Raw genomic sequence first — 18,829 nt, 5'->3', positions numbered from 1 at the left:
TTTTTTTGCATTAGCTATGCCATCCCAGCATATATAACAGCATATATTTTATATCTAACAGTATATGCGATCATTTGACAGTACAAAATTGCGAATGTTGCAAGGATTGCTTGAATGTGCTTATACTTACTTACACAATTTCCTGACAACTAACTAATGCATGTTTGCTGCCCACAAGCTTTTGGCCTACTGGTGTGGCTCAATTGATAACAAAAGATACACTGCGTCACTGATGTGAGACACCAATGCTACTGTAGTGTCAGTGGCTCCCCAAGTGGACAAACTTCTGCCTGCTAACTGTCTGAGAGTTTTAATGCTGTATCTGTGAAAAAATTCCTGTATTATTAATGCTGTATGGTTTTAATATACTCAACAAGCATCATGCACACCAACATAGAGTAGGACACTATTTTAAAGCATATTGCTAGCTTTAGCACAACATTTAACGGACGCTTGTATCAACAGCTGCTACAATTCAAGCAATTAAAGGTTAAGGGTCTTTCTTCAGGGCCCAACCAGTGGCGTACTGGCTGACGTTGGAACTTGAACCACTGACTTTCTGATAACTAGTCCAGTACCTTAACCACTAGGCTACTAAACATGTTACTAAAACATAGCAGTTGCTGGCTTGACTACTCCGAATAACAGCGCTTGTGAGTAAATTAATGGCTGAGCTTGTGATGCTCTGTGATCGGTTTCCTATTGTCGTGGGTGTATTCCCACCCTGCACCGAGTGTTTCTATGTAGGTTTTAGACCCATGTGAACCCTGATCAGGATGACCTGCTTAATTAAGATGAAGGAGGTTGGCCAGGTTGATTTTGGAGCTGCTTTGTGATTCATTTCACTGTGGAATTTTGAATGTAAGCCAGTGGTTTTTAAGCTATTTTATCAGCTGGGCTGCAATACTGACCAAAATTGGTTATTGTGTCACAGACCGCTTATATAAACTTTGCCAGACATGAATTTTTGGAGCTCAGAACTTGGGGATGAAACCTTCTCACGGTTTTATTCTGGTTTGGAGCCAGTTCTAAAGGGGGCACTGTAGCTCCAAATGGACTATTGTAGAAACTATTGTAGCTGCTAACCTTAACCACAACCTTTTCCGCCCATTGGTTTGTTTCCACCATCAATTTAACGACCTTGCTGAAACAAAGACTATTGGTTCGTCAACGCCACCCACTTGCATGTAATTCTGCAATGATACACATTTGAGGTAATCAGCATTCGACTCTCATTATCATCGACTTTAGGTATCTGTGGCTCAAAGTAGAGTCGGGAGTACACGAACGACTGTGGTGTTGGCATATCTGTCTTTCATGGAGCTTCTGGTTCACCTTTAGCTAGTCATTAGCCTACATTTAGTGCGTTTGGGCCTCTTTTTTATTACACCAGAATACTGCAGGCATTAGCATTTCCATCAGGGCCTCAGTTTAACGGACAGTGTCATTGTCATTTCCATTCATTCAGTCTGGAGATGGTCCCCTCATTGTCAGATTATCGTCCTCCCCCTCGGCCCTGCCTCTGCCAGATTATTATCCCCCTCTGCTCTGCAGCAGATATAACTCCCATTCCCCTTCCCGGGGCTGCTGGGCCCAAACGATTAGGCCTGAAAGCCCCCATCTGCTCTCACCGTCTGTATAGGGGGAGGGGTGCTAAAGCTGGTGAAACTCCAGAAACATGGTGCCAAAATCATAAACGGGCTAACTTAAAGCAGCACGGCACCATATTTTCTCTGCAAATTATGTTTAATTTATATCTGGCACGTCGTCTAATCAGCCAGACGGTGTGTTTGTAAAATGGGAGCATGGGCTCTTGGCCAGGTTTACTGTTGTGTGTCTATCTGTTGTGACCTCTAGAAAAGCAGTTTGTGTACATGGTAGCCATGTGTACCACTTGTCGACACATTATGTGGCTGATGTGTTTGCGTTCATGTTCGGTCGTAGAGATGGTCTCCTAGCGATCTCTTCCCCGAAGTCTCCACAAGTCGTTTCGATCATCGTTTTTGGGTGGCGGGGCACATGTGGTTGAATTACACTGACGGTAAAGCAGTGCTCGTGTTGTTTGAGGATTTTTAAGAAAATAGCACACACTGTGGAAAAGCAGTCAGTATCTGATGTGCACCAGCTAATCCACGAACATGGCCATGGAAATGTGGTTCTACTCGCAGGGGGCTTTTTTTAATACTAGCTTTTCTAAAATTCGGGTAATTTAGGACCTGAAATGTAAGCAGACCTGGTCGATCGGGAGGTTGTTTTAGCTGCATGAGCGGTGCTGACTCGGAGTTCCCACAGGGCCAAAATGAAAGAGAGCAACGCGTCTCTGTTTCAACGTTTTTGGGTTGAGCAGTGTTCAGATCTGTGATGGTGTATTACAGTGTTCGTGCAGAGCCTCCGACCTTTCCCCTCGTCTCACCTGTCCCATTGTGCTCCTCTAAACAATCTGCTCTTGTGCCTAGGATCGTCTAGTAATTTTCCAGCTCGACAGGCTTACCCAAGACCCTTTAAAAAACACCAGTTCTCGAAAAAGTGAGCGAGTGAGGGAGTAAGAGATGAAGAAAGAGTTTAAAGACAAACAAGTTGAACCAGAGGAAGGGAGGAACAGACTCGCTTCAAGGGCTTCCAAGCATGAAATCTGTTTTTACTGAACACACCAACAGTTGCAGACGATTCTCAAGGACGGTCATTAAGCAGTTTCCATGTTTCCAGTGGGGTGTGTGAGATCACGAAATGCTGTTTATATCACAACATACAGGTGGTGGACAAAATAACAGAAACACCAGCTAACATTTGATGTAAATGTGATTATTTTACATATTTTACATATATTACAAACTGCGGCACTGTTGAGTACAATTAGGTAAATTGGCAAAGAACAGCCTGTGTCAGCTAATAGGAGCTTTGACTATCAGTTTTTTAATAGGTGAGCTTTCAAAGTAACACGAGGCAGCAAACCGAGTTCCTGAGTGGCCAAATTGTGGGTGTCTGAGTTGCGGGTTTTGTCTCTAAGGCCAGTGCATGAGGAAGCAAAAACTGGTGTAAGGAACACCATACCTGGACCCTGATGAATGGAAGTTAGTAACATGGTTTGATAAGCATGCGGGTAGTACTACTGCAGACGGGTGTCTGTGGGAATGGCTGAAACAGCCAGAATTAGGTTTAGCCCACCACTATATACCACTACACTTCAACTTTGAGACCTCGAGCTCTCAGTGGTGCTATTAACCTGGCCGGGTGTCTAACAAGCACAATTGGCTGTGTCAGAGGGAGGAGGTATGAGGTCCCTTAACGGAACTCTTTTCCACCCATGCACTCTGCACAGGCGCCTCTATGCACCAATCAGGGTCCTTACACAGCGTTTGAAGACCCCGCCCACATATTCCGGTCATCCCTCCTTGCAGGCACTGCCAATCATGCCCACTAGATGGCGCCCAGTCGACCGTTGGCAAAGCCGAGTTTCGAACCGAGGAGTTCGAACTAGCAGGACCACCTGCGCCACCTGGGTGCTGAGGGAGGAGGGTTGATGGGTTTCCTCATTGCTGCTGCAAATGCCACCTTTGCTGGCTAATCAAGGCTTCTGCTCAAGTGATTTATAATTTACTGTGACTCTCTGTATGCAATATGGTTCTCTGTGAAAAGAAACTGCCACCTGTGTCGGAGGAGGCGCTGTGGCTCCCGTCAGTTTAAGTCATTAGGTCAACTAATTAGAACATTGGCCAGATTTACCACATGGAAACAACAGAGGCGTCTATCATCTGTGACCGCTAGAGAAGCAGTTTGTGTACATGGTAGCTATGTGTACCACTTGTGTGGCTAATGTGTTAAAGTCATTAAGTCTACTGACCACTTTGTATGGTTGAAGAGCGGTCAACTGATTAAAAGCAATATTAGAGGTGCACCTTATGGTGCACACATTCATTTCTAATGTTCCCATGTTTTTGAATGCCCTGTTTCTACTGCAAAAATTATTTAGGGAGAGTTTGACAAAATGCAAAATGTGCCAAGAAGTAGGCACACGCCCGCCATGGCTTTATCACTTGCCAGATTTAACCACAGTTAAACTTTTATTAAAGTTCTTGTAGCGCTAGTAGCAAAGTGAATTTCCATCTCCTTCACCTATCTAACTCGAGCTTCTTTATTCAATTCAGGATTAGCATGAATGAAACAGTTTTTAAGGTAAATGTAGGTCAGATTCCTAAAATGCTCCTTTGTAAACAATACATTGTTTACTTTACACTGTCCATTCACTGTATTTTCCACCAGTGTTGGAATATTGTATGTATCATGTGACGTTGGTGTTTTTAATTCCACTTTGACTTTTATAGGAATGGGCAGTTTGATCCAAATATCATGTTACGATAAATATTCATCAGAAAACATATCTTTTAATGTGCACACGGTGTTCGGGCACACCGTTTGTCAGTTGTTTGTGGTTTGGGACACAGCCAGAGTATTTAAGACTCTGAGGATGTAATTATTTGTTGCTGTTATTGTCGTCTTCTCAGTATGGCAGGAATGTTATAAGAGTAAAACATTACTGACGGTCACAGTTACCTGTAACTAGGTGAAAGAGCAAAGTCTGAATGAAGCAGTGTTTGAACTAGCCTATCATTAGCCAGCTAGCTCGCATTGTTGGGTGAACGTGCTCGCTTCTGATCTCTTCTGTGTTTTGATTGTGCTTTGCTAATATGATTCCCTCTCATGCAGAGTTACATTGCTGGTCCTGAATGATTAGCATGTAGCACAGAGCTAACAAAGCCAGCTATCCGGCTAAGATAAACAGGCTAGCTTTAACACAACACAACACACCACACAACCCTGGGCAAAGCGGAGTAGATTCTCCTGCCTCGGCTCTTTCAGCATTCGGGCTCATGCAGGAGTCGACTGCAGGTTAGCGTCTAAATCAATTTTCCTTTTTTTTGGAACCCATTTAGAAATCAGGGTGAATTAAAGCAGAGTTACATCTTAGCTTATTGTCTTCCAAATAAGCCACTCCACTCGGTGCATATGCTTTTCCAGTATAAACTTCATGTGGAATGTTTATTCTTCATTTTGGTTTTTTTCTCCCCATTTCCTCCCCGATTTGGTGCACTCAATTTTGTCTTCCGCTGCTGAGAGATACCAGATTGCATCCGAGGAGAGCACGTCGCTGTACACACCTCTTTCGACACGTGCACAGCCCTCCTGTTCTCGCCCCTGCATTCTGCACAGGCGGCTCTTCCGCCAATCAGGGTCCTTACACAGCATATGAAGACCCACCCACCCACACATAGTCCGGCCAATTAGTATCTGCTGCAGGCACTGCCAATTATGCTCGCTGGATGGCGCCCAGCCGACCGGTGGCAACACCGGGGAGTTCAGAAACTCGGTGCTGGTGTGCAAGCGGAATATCCCACTGCGCCACCTGGGTTCCTTATTCTTTATTTTGTTTCATTTTAATCAACTGTTTTATCCCGGTCAGGGTTGTGGCAGGTCCGGTTCCCTAAGAAACACTGGGAGCAAGGTAGGAATACCCTGGACAGGAAGCCAATCCATTGCACTCAGGCACAGCCTGTCATATCTGGCTGGCCGACAGCACCGCTGAGACCCGAATCTAGATCTCAGCACTAATGGGCTAAAGTAACAGACTGCTCAGCCACCCGAGCGCCCCGCTTATTGTTTTATGTTATTACCCTGCTGCTGAGATGATAAAGTGGCATAAAGTCAACTATTTGTGTCCCCGTTCAGTCAAAAGAGCTTTTGTGAGGTCTGGAACTTGTGTTGGACCAGAAGGCCCGGCTCACAGACACTGTTCTGAGAACGCAATGGCGGTTCGCTGAGGCAGAACAAACAGGAAGGTAGAGACAGGCCAGGACGAGATCACACCGGATGCCTGACAAAAGAGCTCTGATAGGAGTCGAGCCACCGCTACACCCATGTCACTTTCCTCGCTCGGGTTCTTTCCGTGCACGGCTTTGTTTGCTCTGGTTGGAGGTTCGTTTTGTTCTTCCAGCTCGAACAGGCATTGACATGTGCAGAGGACAGTGCGGAGGTGTTTAATGTTTAGACTGTCTGAGAGGTATTTAGAATGGTATGCTATCTGGAATTAAGGCATAATACCGGAAAGATGCATTATTTTAGGTTCAGCTTTGTCTACTCACAGGGAGGATATTTGCATGTTCTTTAGAAGGCAAACTTCAGTTCTGTTTTATATGTATTGAGGCTGGTATAAATATAATTAATGGGTGTGTGGCGCGTCCGTTTTGGTTTATGTAAATTCCAGGGGAATTAGGCCTGTCTGTACAAAGCTTTGGTTTGTTCTTGTTGGTGAATGATAGAACCGAGGTGACCGGGTGGAGTGTTTGATAGGCACAGCATGAATGATGCTGAGTGAGCATCTTTATACCCCACGCAACCAAACAACGTGTGGTAAGAGAAACAAAGAATGCCTGTTAAGGTTATTTGAAGTAAGCATACAGAGTAAACGTTTGTGCAGAGAGCCTTTTAACTGACTTTTAAAGTGGTAATCCAGCCTTTTATGACTGATTTTCTATCTACAGCATTTGTAGTGTATTACCAGAGGCTAATATTTCAAACACTAGAAATACTCAATGAGGGGCGCTCAGATGGTGCAGTGGTAAAACACGTCGTCACACCAGAGCTGATATCTCAAACTCGCTGGTTCGAAGCTCAGCCCTGCTACCAGCAGGCTGGGCGCCTATGTGAACAATGATTGCTACCGGCAGGCTGGGCGCCTATGTGAACAATGAATGGCTCTTTTGTAAGGAGGGTACCAGAGGGAACTCCTCATGACTGATGCAATTACGACCTCTGCTGGCTGATTGATGGGGAAAAAATGTGGTCAGGGTGTGTCTCTCCATACACAACGCTGATCTGCATATGAACTCGCCACGTGCAGGTGAAAAGATGCAGTCGGCTACTGCACACGTGTCAAAGGTGTGTGTGTTAGTCATGGCTCTCCTCAGTCAGAGTGGAGGTGGACATCAGTAGAGAGAAAGCGTAATGGAATGGAGGAGGAAACGCAGACAGGATTGGTTGTGTCTGAGGGAGGGCTGGAGGATGAGATTCCTCATTACTGCTCTGCTTTTATCATATTATATGTGTGAATGTGTATATAAAGGCGTTCCATTCATAAAATATCATGGTAAATTTATTATAGCTAGTAAACCAACACAGCTTTACAGCGAGCTACACTCCTAGTTCCATGACTTCATACTAAACAGACAAAGGCTGTGTTTCAATTTAAATGGCACACTTTGGGAACAAAGTGGAGGTTAGGCTTAACGAAGACTCAAGGTTTTAAGATTGCAGTGTAAAAGTAAAAAAGTAAAACCTACAATCGTCATTTTATAGCTGAAATCTGCTCCAGTGTTGCTGTTTTCTGTATTAAGCAAATCACAGTGTTTTACTACATGGAAAACCCTTATTATCCACATCTGATCAGACTTCAGGTGAAAAGATGCAGTCGGCTACTGCACACGTGTCGGAGGGGGCGTGTGTTAGTCACGGCTCTCCTCAGTCAGAGTGGAGGTCAACATGAGTCGAGAGGAAGTGTAATGTAATCGAGTAATTGGATACGACTAGATTGGGAGGAAACGCAGACAGGATTGGCTGTGTCTGAGGGAGAGCTGGAGGACGAGAGTCCTCATTACTGCTCCAGTTGAGGCCTCTGCTTTTATCATATTATATGTGTGAATGTGTATAAATGACAAATAAAGGCGTTCCATTCTGCTTATATAAAATATCATGGTAAATTTATTATAGCTAGTAAACCAACACAACTTTACAAGTTGTGTTTACTCCAAGTTCCATGACTTCATACTAAACAGACAAAGGCTGTGATTCAATTTAAATAGCACTTTAGGAACAAAGTGAATGTTTGGCTTTAACAGGATGCATGGTTTTAAGAGTGCAGTGTAAAAGTAAAAAAGTAAAACCTACAATCGTCATTTTATAGCTGAAATCTGCTCCAGTGTTGCTGTTTTCTGTATTAAGCAAATCACAGTGTTTTACTACATGGAAAACCCTTATTATCCACATCTGAGTACACTAACAGGGCTTGGGTAGAAATGCAGAACTACAGATTCCTCCCTCTGAAGAGCTGTTTCATCTCTGAAAAGATGAATTTGACAGATTATGAGCTTCAGTTAAATATGCTTAAGACTGAAGAATTCTGGGAAAAGTGCTTTATAGGAAAGACATTCATTGGCAACAACAGTAATTAGACTTTTCTTAGAATTGAAATGGGGTAAACAGGGTTTTGTTTTTGTTCCTGGTACAGAAAATGGGTGGGTGCTCGGGTGGCCGCTGCTTAGATCCGGGTTTAAACATTTATATTTACATTTTCTGCATTTAGCAGACGCCTTTATCCAAATCGACTTACAGTACTGTGACAGTATACATTCTGAGCAATTGAGGGTTAAGGACCTTGCTCAAGGGCCCAACAGCAGCAACCTGGCAGTGGTGGGGCTTGAACCAGTGACCTTTTGATTATTAGTCCAGTACCTTAACCACTAGGCTACAGCTGCCCTAATCAGTTAAACCAAAGCAGGTGCTGTTGGCCACTCGGGTGCTGACACAAGCATGATTGGTTGTGTTTAGGTTGGAAAGAGATTGCAAAACCCAAGTGATTGGATTATCCCCCAGTTCGAGTTGTATTCCTGCCTCATGCCCAGTGTTTTCTGAGGCACCGGACCCCTCACAGCCCTGACCAGGATAAAGCAGATAAAAGGGAACTGATTGTGTGTGTAAATCTGTTTTAGTTGTGCAGTAAACAGACCTTTGATCGTAAATCTAGAGTATTCGTGTAGTGTTTACTACACATACAGACTAGTCCACACACACCCAAACATTATCACTTCTGCGGAATAAGGCGGTTTAGTTTTGCAACACACCTTGCAGGCATGTGTGTGTTACCTATCTAACACACTATTAAATGCAGACACACAAACCCGATTTGATTTGGCAGCTACCACACACACACACACACACACACACACACACACAGTAAGGGAGAACAACTTCCTCTAGATTTCTGACAGGTTCCTTCTCTTGAGAACATTTCTGCTATTTCTCACTACCCCAACTATCAATTTCAAAATACAGGCCAAAGATCTGCTTCTGCTTTCCTCTGACCAGAGCGTCTGATGTCATGAGGGAAAGAGAAGCTGCTGAGCTCCGTGCTTCTCCGGGCATGCGTGCGTGTTCCCCTCGAGTCGGCGAGGCAAACAATCTTAATGATTTCCCCTCTGATTTCTTTTCTTGGGAGGGGTAGTGAAAACGTGAAAAGGAAAGAGACGAACCCTGTGGTACACGGGACGGCCTGACGTTATCTGTGGAGTGAAGGTTTTAGTCACGTGGACTCTGTGAGGGTCGTGCAGTTGCTCTTTAAAGCCGCTGGCTCTGAATGGACCATATGCTAGATTTCCTGCACAAAACGGCAGGTGCAGCGTGTCCTTTCTTACTGTACGCCTCGCCCTTCTCCAGCCTTTTCAATAGAGCCGATTTACATGAAAGAGTCGTCCATGAAAGAGAGGGATGGCAGGAGATTTTGTCCGCGAGCTCGAGCGAGCCTGTTGATTGTGTGGTGGAAAGAATGAAGCAGGGGGAAAGAAAGAAAGAGAAGCGAGGAGGGGGAGTGAGGGGGGCAATTACTCGTAGAAGCTTAGTGAATGTAGGTCAAGATGCGAGGGTCGTTTCCTCGAATCCAGGCTGCCTCTGCCAATCGCGTTTAATCAGCTTTGGCGTTATTAAAAGGCCTGCTGGCTGCTGCGCTATTACTAAAGTCTCAATCTACTCAGCTTTACAGCTTCAGCTGCGACCTCACCACATGTACTGGGAGTAAAGTCTCTAGCGGTTTTTTCTATTTGGATCCATTCTGTTAAACAAATATTATTTGCAAACTAGACAGGAGTTTATATTTTTATTAAAAAAACACTTAAAGTTTAAAGCCTGTGCAGCTATTACAGTAATATACTGTACGTTAAAAAAAGTCATAAAGTTTTATTTTATTTGAAATAGCCAGAGGTTGTAGCAGGTCGGTAACTTTTGAACTTCACTCCTTTGGGCCTTGTGAATAAGCAGAGAGATCAAATCTGAATGCATGTGCTTTTGAATACGTGAAACGTGTGACTTTTTACCTGTGGAAAAGTTTTACTTTTGCAGAAGTGAGTTCAGATAAACTGGACTTTCGTTTGTTGATACATTCAGCAATGTCTCTGAGAGCTGGGCTTCATCTGTGTTGCTAAATCCCAAATATTGTTCCACTGGGTGTACAGTGTTCTTCATAGCCTGTAGAATTGGTTTCAGGTATGTATACCCAAGGAGGATGAAGGTCCCTGCTGAGTCTGGTTCCTCTTAAGGTTTCTTCCTGTAATTTTAAGGGAGTTTTTCTTTGCCACTGTCGCCTTGGGTTTGCTCAACAGGGGTTTTTGGTCTGTCGGTTCTGGATTCTGTAAAGTTTGAAAAGCTTTGATACAATGTCTATTGTAAAAAGCGCTATACAAATGTAACTTGACTTGATATACCTTAAGAAACTGAAGAAGTATGTGGATACCCCTCCTAATTATTCAGTTTCAGGTGTAGCATGTGTTTAAAATCAAGAGTGTCAATCAAATAAAATGCAACTGCAATCAAGTGGTGCAGCTGTAAATCACAAAAGTTTATTAGCTTTCGTTGCTGTTGGCTGGTTGGGCATCTACACAGACATATCTAGGGGGTCCTGGCCAAACAGCCTAGCCGTTGGGAGGTCCAATCATTAGTGCGCTTAAGCCTGAATGATAATAAGAAGGCGTAAAATTGTGCCAAACCAGGTATGTGGCATCCAGCTTAGCAATGGTTTGGGTAAGATAGCACAAAGTGAGGAGCATTAAGACATAGTTTGGTGAGTGTGGTATTGAGGAACTCCAGTGGCCTAAACCGCACCCTGACCTCAGCCTTCAGCACTTATGAACAACATCTCTTCTCTACTAGTATGAGTGCCTGAATGGCTTTAATCATAATTATATTATATTATTGTCATAATTTCCCCACTTAACGCTTGTTTTTGTTTTTCTCTTTCTCTTCACTGTCCTTCCAACCATGCTTCTGACATCTTCCACTATCACAGAAAGGTGCAAAGTTCCACTGGCTGGTCCAGTGGGCAGCAGTAGCAGCAGTGCCAGTATCCGCCGGACCTCGTCACTGGATGCCCTTACCGGCCCCTACCTGTCGGGTCACTGGCCTCGCGACACCACTCACACACCCTCCGCGCCCTGCATGAGAGACAAAGCCACCCAGGTGAGCTTCAATTACTTTTTAGTCCTTTTTTTTTTTACAAACGCATTTCTGGTTAAAGAGCTGGTGCAGGTTTAGGAAACATGAAAACTTATTTAAGGGGTGGTTTACATTTACAGACAAGTTACAGTAGTCAGGTTGCTTGCTTACACAATTATCAGGGTATTTATTGGATAGGTATTGATGATATCCTGGAAAATGCATGTCTGGGAGTCTGTGAGAGCATAATTGCCTCTGCTCTCTGGGTTCCAGGGACACACTACACTATGTGGAAAAAAGACACCCCTAAACTGATGTGTTTCAGCCACAACAATTTCTAACAGGTGTAATAAATTGAAATAGAATAGAATAGAATGGAACGCCTTTGTTTGTCATATATACATACACAGATGTACAGTACAACCAAATTCTTTTTTTGCATGTCCCAGCTTGATTGGAAGCTGGGGTCAGAGCGCAGGGTCAGCCATCGTACAGGGCCCCTGGAGCAAAGAGGGTTAAGGGCCTTGCTCAAGGGCCCAACAGTGGCTGCAATAGAGTTCTATTCACTAGGCTACCACTGTCCCTAATAATAAATTATATAAAGAAAATATTGTTTCCAACTATGCAGCAACAGTTTTAGGAAGGCCCTTTCCCATTCCAGCATGACAAGGTCTATAAAGAAATAACCTTCAGTGGCCTGAACTGAGCCCTGACCTCAGCCTCACTGAACACGTGTATTTATACGGCCACAGGAGAGTCATAGCCGCTGTTTAGCATGGAGGTGGGAGCGTCATGATATGAGGTTGTATTTATGCATCTAACATGTAACATTTGTAACGGAATTGCACATTAGTGAAGAAAACATAAAATGCGTTAGTTGGTCTCACCAGTCAACTAAGTCTTAGGTACAGCTTCTCAAAAAGGAGGTGAATGTGTTTGTAAGTTCTAGCCAGTTCCTGACCTGAATCATTTCCAAATGTACGGGGAATTCTGAACTTCATTTTGGCACAGTTCCTCCTGGCAATAAGCATAGTATTTTTACCCCAAAGCTGTGATTGCTGGGAACTTTTTCAATACAGCATGTATAGTGATGATTTAATGCTATTTTCAGAGTTTTTGTTGTGTATTTACAAATACAAAACAAAATTTACGAATAAATTCCACTTGTACACCTTTATACAAATTAAAAATCAATGAGAATTTATTTACATTTGAAAAGAACGCACTGAATGCTGGGATTGCACCTTAGTAGGCAGCATTGTAAGGGATCTAAGAATTCGAACAGCCTTCTTCACTTCTCCACTAGGTTTTTGGACAGACCCTAAGGTCTAGCCAGTTCCTGACATGAATCATCTCCAAATGTACGGGGAATTCTGAACAGTTCCTCCTGGCAGTAAGCAAATCATTTTGATCCCAAAGCTGTGATTGCTAAGAACTTTGCAGTACAGTACGTATAGTAATAATTTAATGTGCAAAAACTATTTTCAGATTTTTGTTTTGAAGCATATTGTTATTTATGCTTCAAAATACAGAAACAAGTACAAAGCCAAAAGATGCATGTAAATCTGAAGTAGATATAAAACAGGAAGTATATTAAATAACAAAAGTGGTTAAATAATAGTTTCCTCACGATGTGGCCTGCCTGATATTTCCGTATAGAGTATAAAAGCTTCACACACCACATACACACCACATACACACAAACGTTCAAACCTGTCATGCAGAGTCTCCCATACATGACCTTCTCACTAATTCATCCACTTGGTTTCTTGATGTGTGCCACAGAAATCTCAGGAACAGCCGGTTGTGCTTTCACCATTCAAACGCTGTATCTACAGCGTACTTGTGAAACTCACTGTGTATTCTTACCCTTACACACACATGTGATTACACACATAACATCTTCATCAGAGCCAGTGGAAAAATTAAAGCACATTTAGAAATGTCGACCCAGCTTGTAACTAAACAAGCCCGAATCTGACTGACCTATTAATATGTTCTGGACACCAGACCATGAGCATGTTATATTGTAGTACTCATCCTACATGCTGTGCACGTCACTGTTATTGGCACACGTCCATACATTTTCTATTTATTGCCTGTATATAGTCTTATAGTTATATATGTTTGTGTTTAATGTTTAATTTTTCTTGTGCATTGTCTTCAACTGTACATTGCTTGTATACTGGATTTATACTAGTGAGATACCATCAGCCGGAACCAAATTCCTTGTGTGTATCCACATACTTGACCAATAAATCTGATTCTGATTCTGATACATCCCATTCCAAAACCATGCACGTAGGGTCTGTTTGAAAACCTAGTGAGCTGCCTACTGCCTACCTGGGCAGCTGCCTCAGTAGAGAGGATTCTAATAAGACATTGAACTTCAAAGGCAGGTTATTCAGACACACTACTTAGACAGAGATTACGCCACCTCAGTTTTCACTTACTAGGCGAAACCGGTGGGCTGAGGCGGCACAACTCGCTAGTACGCCAGCTAACGTCTCCCTCCGTGTGCCGAAAGCGGTTAAACTGTCCCTGACGAGCCCCAATTTGCAAATAAACGACACCTGTACACCTTTTTACAAATTAAAAATCAGTAAGAATTTATTTACATATGAAAAGAACTCTATTAGTTGCTCTGCAGCCGCCTGCCATATTTGTTATTTTTTGTGAGAAAAGTTGTGCCGCACTGAATGCTGGGATTGCCTTCAGCGCTGAGTAAACATCAGACGCTCTCTCGTTATTCAGTCAGATTATCACTTAGAATTAAGGCACCTCATAAGACAGGATTTTAAGGCATCTAAGAATTCAAACAGCTCTCTTCAGCCACTAGGTTTTCGGACAGACCCATAGACTTCTGTAACTACAACACACAACAGCTCCTCTTCTATGGGAAGCCTTTTGCAAGAGTTTGGAGCCAGTTTGATGGAATTGGTGCCCATTTGGTCAAAAGATTATTGGTTAAGTCAGTCACTGATTTTGGATGAGAAGACCCGACTTACAGTCAGTGTTCTAGTGTATCCAGTGTGGTTGAGGTCAGGTCTTTTGTCAGGCCACTGGAGCGTTTTTTAAAACAAGTCTTTATGGACCTCACTGTGTACTTGGGGGCACAGTTCTGCTGGAACAGGAGGAAGTCTGTCCAAAATTGTTGACACAAAGTTTGAATCATGTAATTCATTTGATATCATTGATTCAATGCTCCTGTTAATGAAAGGCTAAAAATAACAGGGTGGCCACATACTTTTGGCTATATAATGGTTACACACCTCTTCAGCTCTGCTCAGGTCTGTTATACCACTGGACCACACAGGTAAGATGATGTAAACATGCGGTGCAACATTGCAGGTTATTACTGTGGTCTTTAATGTGGTTTTCCTGCACGTCCTCACTTAGTCTGTGTGTGGAATTTATACCCAGCATGCAAGACGGCAATGAACACAAACCAGAAACGCTCGGACGAAGAGGCTGTTTCATAGTTAAGCAAAGTTTCTATAAAACTAAAAAGCATTTAATAATTCATATATTTACAAATATGAAATCATTTAAAAACTTTGCCCTACAGGACAGACAGAGTGTGTGTGCGTGCGTGTGTGTGTGTGTGTGTGTGTGTGTGTTTGTGTGTGTCTGTGTGTCTGTGTGTCTGTGTGTGTGTGTGTGTGTGTGTGTGTGACAGAAGGAAGCCTCTCCCTGAGTTACTGAGAGAACACCGGAAGCTGAGGCATATTTTTGGTAAATTCAGAGACTGGCTGCCATCACGACTTCATTCTTTCCTAAAGTCTGGTGTTTTCCCAATCCGCTGTACACCAGAGCTCGATCCGAAATCTCTCTCATAACAGAATACTCTTCAAGACAAGTATTCTACTTCAAAATTTACAAAATTAAAAAATGTAGTGAGAGTATTTAATGTGATGGTCCACATGTATCATGATGCCATGCAAAGTTAGTGCTTTTAAAAACGTCATCCAGGCGGCACGGTGGCTCGGTGGGTAGCACTGTCGCCTCACAGCAAGAAGGTCCTGGGTTTGATTTCCAGGTGGAGTGGTCTGGGTCCTTTCTGTGTGGAGTTTGCATGTTCTCCCTGTGTCTGTGTGGGTTCCCTTTGGGAGCTCTGGTTTCCTTCCACAGTCCAAAGACGTGCAAGTGAGGTGAATTGGAGACACTAAATTGGCCATGACTGTGTTAAACATTAAACTTGAACTGATGAATCTTGTGTAACCAGTAATTACCTGTCCTGTCATGAATGTAACCGAAGTGTGTAAAACATGACGTTACAATTCTAATAAAATAAAAATAAATTGGCTGCTCAGGTGGCGCAGTGGTAAAAACGCACGCTGGAACCAGAGCTGGGATCTCGAATACATCGTATCGAATCTCAGCTCTGTCTGCCTGTCGGCTGAGGCTGAGCAGCCACATGAACAATTATTGGCCTGTTGTTCAGATATGGGCGGGATTAAGCCGGATAGGGTCTCTCTCTCATGATTGGTGCAATTACGACCTCTGCTGGCTGATTGATGGTGCCTGCACAGAGATGAGAAAAGAGTGCTCTCGGGGTGTGTCCCTCCATACACAGTGCTGAGCTGCACTGCACTCGTCAAAGTGTAGGTGATAAGATGCGTACGGCATGCTGCCCACGTGTCGGAGGGGTCGTGGGTGAGTTTCATTCTCCTCGATCAGAGCAGAGATCGGCGTTGGTGGAGAGGAAGCGTGACGCAATCGGGCAGTTGGACGCGTTAAAAAGGGAGAAAAAGGGGAGAAAATGCATAAACAAAAATAAAAAAAAATCAGTTCAATTTTTAATGTAACATTGAAGTCTGCATATGAAGAGGGCCAGCTGTAGCCTAGTGGTTAGGGAACTGGACTAGTAATCAGAAGGTTGCTGGTTCAAGCCCCACCTCTGACTGGTTGCTGCTGTTGGGCCCTTGAGCAAGGCCCTTAACCCTCAATTATAACTGTAATGTAAGTCGCTTTGGATAAAGGTGTCTGCTAAATGCTGAAAATGTAAAGAGAAGTTAAACCCATTAAAAATGTTTTGCAGACTAGACATCAATGTAAACCATTGCTGTTGAAAACATGGCTTCCAGGTTAAACAGGATATGATGTCAGACTCATGTTGTTTAAAAGTCCTAATCACTCTAACCACTAATTGGAGCACAGCCATTAAGGCAGTAGTGATTATAGTCTCCGAGTCTCTGTTATTGTCCGTGTCTGCATGTTTGTGTGTACACTGTGCTTCCTCTGGAGATCCCAGACCTCCACCCAGCGCTCTAAGTCAGCAGCCTGTCCCACAATAAGGGCTTAAGAGCACAGGAACCGGCCACCGGGCGAGGGAGGGATGTGGAATTTGGACGGAATTTGCAGAGCTCGGTCTGTCGTTCCCACTGCAGCATCATGCCAAAACAACCAGATCCTGGATGGGTACGGTGGTGAGAGTTACCATGGAGCTGAACTCACACCTAGTGACCAAACAACAACACAGAATGGAGCTTGTGCTTCTCAGCTCGCCTGCTTCACCCAGGAGAGAAACGAGCAGCTGGAGAAATGCTCAGCTCCCTGCTGCCACTCTCAATAAATCCACTGTGAATCGTTCATATGGAGGAACTGGCATGTGCCTCGTTTAGCATAGGTACCACGGATTTCTGTAAATTGTGAGGCTTGTTTTGTTTTATTTAGTGTTCTGGGTTTTCCAAGCGATGATTCATGCTGTATATTAGCTTTTGAAACCATGAGAAAGTGAAGCGAAGGGAAGCCGAGCTTTACAAGAGCTTCTTTGCTTCAGACAACCATAATTATTCTAATACTGCATCCTGATCAGACTTGTGCACCGGGGAGTTTTTAGAATGTGAATTGGAAACCAGAGTTAGAGAAAGTGTGATAATGATGGTTGGACAATATGAGAATCTTTTTATGTCAACATTTTAATGTTTGGTATTTTTAGGTACTGCTGGTTTGATGTTGGAATCCATTTTTATTCACTGTAAGGGTGTTTGTCAGGCTCATATCACTTTCAATACTGATGTATTGGCGCTCGGGAGGCGCAGCAGTAAAACACACTAGCGCATCAGAGCTGACATTTCAAACTCGTCGGCTCGAAACTTAGCTCTGCCATCCGGCTGGGCTGGGAGCCTACATGAACAACGATTGGCTTGTTGTTTATACGGGATGGGAGGGGCCGTATAGTGACTCCTCATAACTGATGCAATTACGACTTCTGCTGGCTGATTGATTGCGCCTGCACAGAGTCGAGGAATAATGCGTTGCTCAGGGTGTGGCTCTCCATACACTAAGCTGATCCGCATATAAACTCGCCTCGTGCAAAGATGCAGTCAGCTACTGCACACACGTCAGAGGGGGCATGTGTCAGTCTTGCTCTCTTCAATCAGGGTGGGGATAGGTATGAGTAGAGAGGAAGCATAATGCAGTTGGGTAATTGGATACGCTAAAAGTCGGAAGAAAAAGGGGAGAAAATGCATAAAAAAATACTGATGTATTTGGGGAAGTGCCCAAGCGTCTTGTAGATAGCATACTAGACTTGAGGCTTGCTTATAATGATCGCTCTGGAGTCCAGCTACCCAACTGGCGTTCCAGTCCTTTACCGGTGCCACCATTTTCCCGAAATATGGGTTATTATTCATGTACACTGATCAGAACGAGCCAGATGTGAATAGCATTGCCCATTTCATGTATTACAGTTGCATGTATTACAATCCGGACTGTATTAAATGTTGGGTTGAATGCAGTTGCTCACAGTACGTGTAATGCCTAGTACAAACTACATGATTTTTGTCCTGATTTTCGCTCGGCGACTGGTCGGCAATTGATTTTCCGGGTCGGGAGCAACTCAGCATTCACTCTGCGATCAAAACTCGGCTCTCAGTCGCTAAGTGTGAACTATCCAACAACTCGACCCGACCGGCTCGCCCACCGCTCGGCGACCGGATCGAGTTTTCTAGCACGTCAGATATCTGATCTCAGATGGGCAACTGGGAATGAGTGACATGTCGAACAGCCAATGAGAACACAGGATACGGTGTGAGGGAAAATGCAGAAGAGGATATAGTTTATATCAGGATACACCGGCACACACACGTAGTATTTCTGATTTGATCGTCCTCTACAAAACATAACACCCACGCTGCATTACAAAATTATTAATTAACATCCACTTTACTGCAGAACAAGCCATATACTGTTTGTGTTGCCAAATCCACTCAGATTCATTTATTTTTCCTCTTTGATTTTACGCTGCACATCAGACCACAAACACTTTAATCACTCGCTACTTGTTGACGTGCATTTTTGGACGTGGTGTCATTAAAACCCTCGTCACTTCTCACGTGTGTTTTTGTTTAAAAGAAGAAAAAAAGGAGACCAGAGAAGCTCGCCTGCGATTCCAGTTGGTGATGGATCGTGTAGTGTGAAACCCCCTATCGCCGATCAGTCGTGTAGTGTGAAATATACACCGACTGAAAGACTCCCGGGTGCAAGAGATTCAGTTGTGTAGTGTGAACTGTACAGCGACCTGACAACTTGGAAAGTCGTGTAGTGTGAACTTGGCATTAAGTGCAGCATGGGC

The 18,829-nt window shown here is 43.7% G+C and overlaps 1 protein-coding gene across 1 annotated transcript in view; it reads left to right on the top strand.

Annotated features, from left to right (window-relative positions):
- Window positions 1–18,829, top strand: part of fam117bb (family with sequence similarity 117 member Bb) — a 68,689-nt gene that overhangs the window by 2,030 nt on the left and 47,830 nt on the right. Inside the window, 1 exon segment of the mRNA XM_063006342.1 lies at window positions 11,105–11,274. Within this exon segment, the coding sequence (XP_062862412.1) occupies window positions 11,105–11,274 (170 nt within the window).

The sequence above is a fragment of the Trichomycterus rosablanca genome, chromosome 12 (genome assembly GCF_030014385.1).
Source record: "Trichomycterus rosablanca isolate fTriRos1 chromosome 12, fTriRos1.hap1, whole genome shotgun sequence".
NCBI classification, from domain to species: domain Eukaryota; kingdom Metazoa; phylum Chordata; class Actinopteri; order Siluriformes; family Trichomycteridae; genus Trichomycterus; species Trichomycterus rosablanca.
The sequence above is the reverse complement of the archived record's forward strand: the minus strand, read 5'-3'. Positions and strand labels throughout refer to the sequence as shown.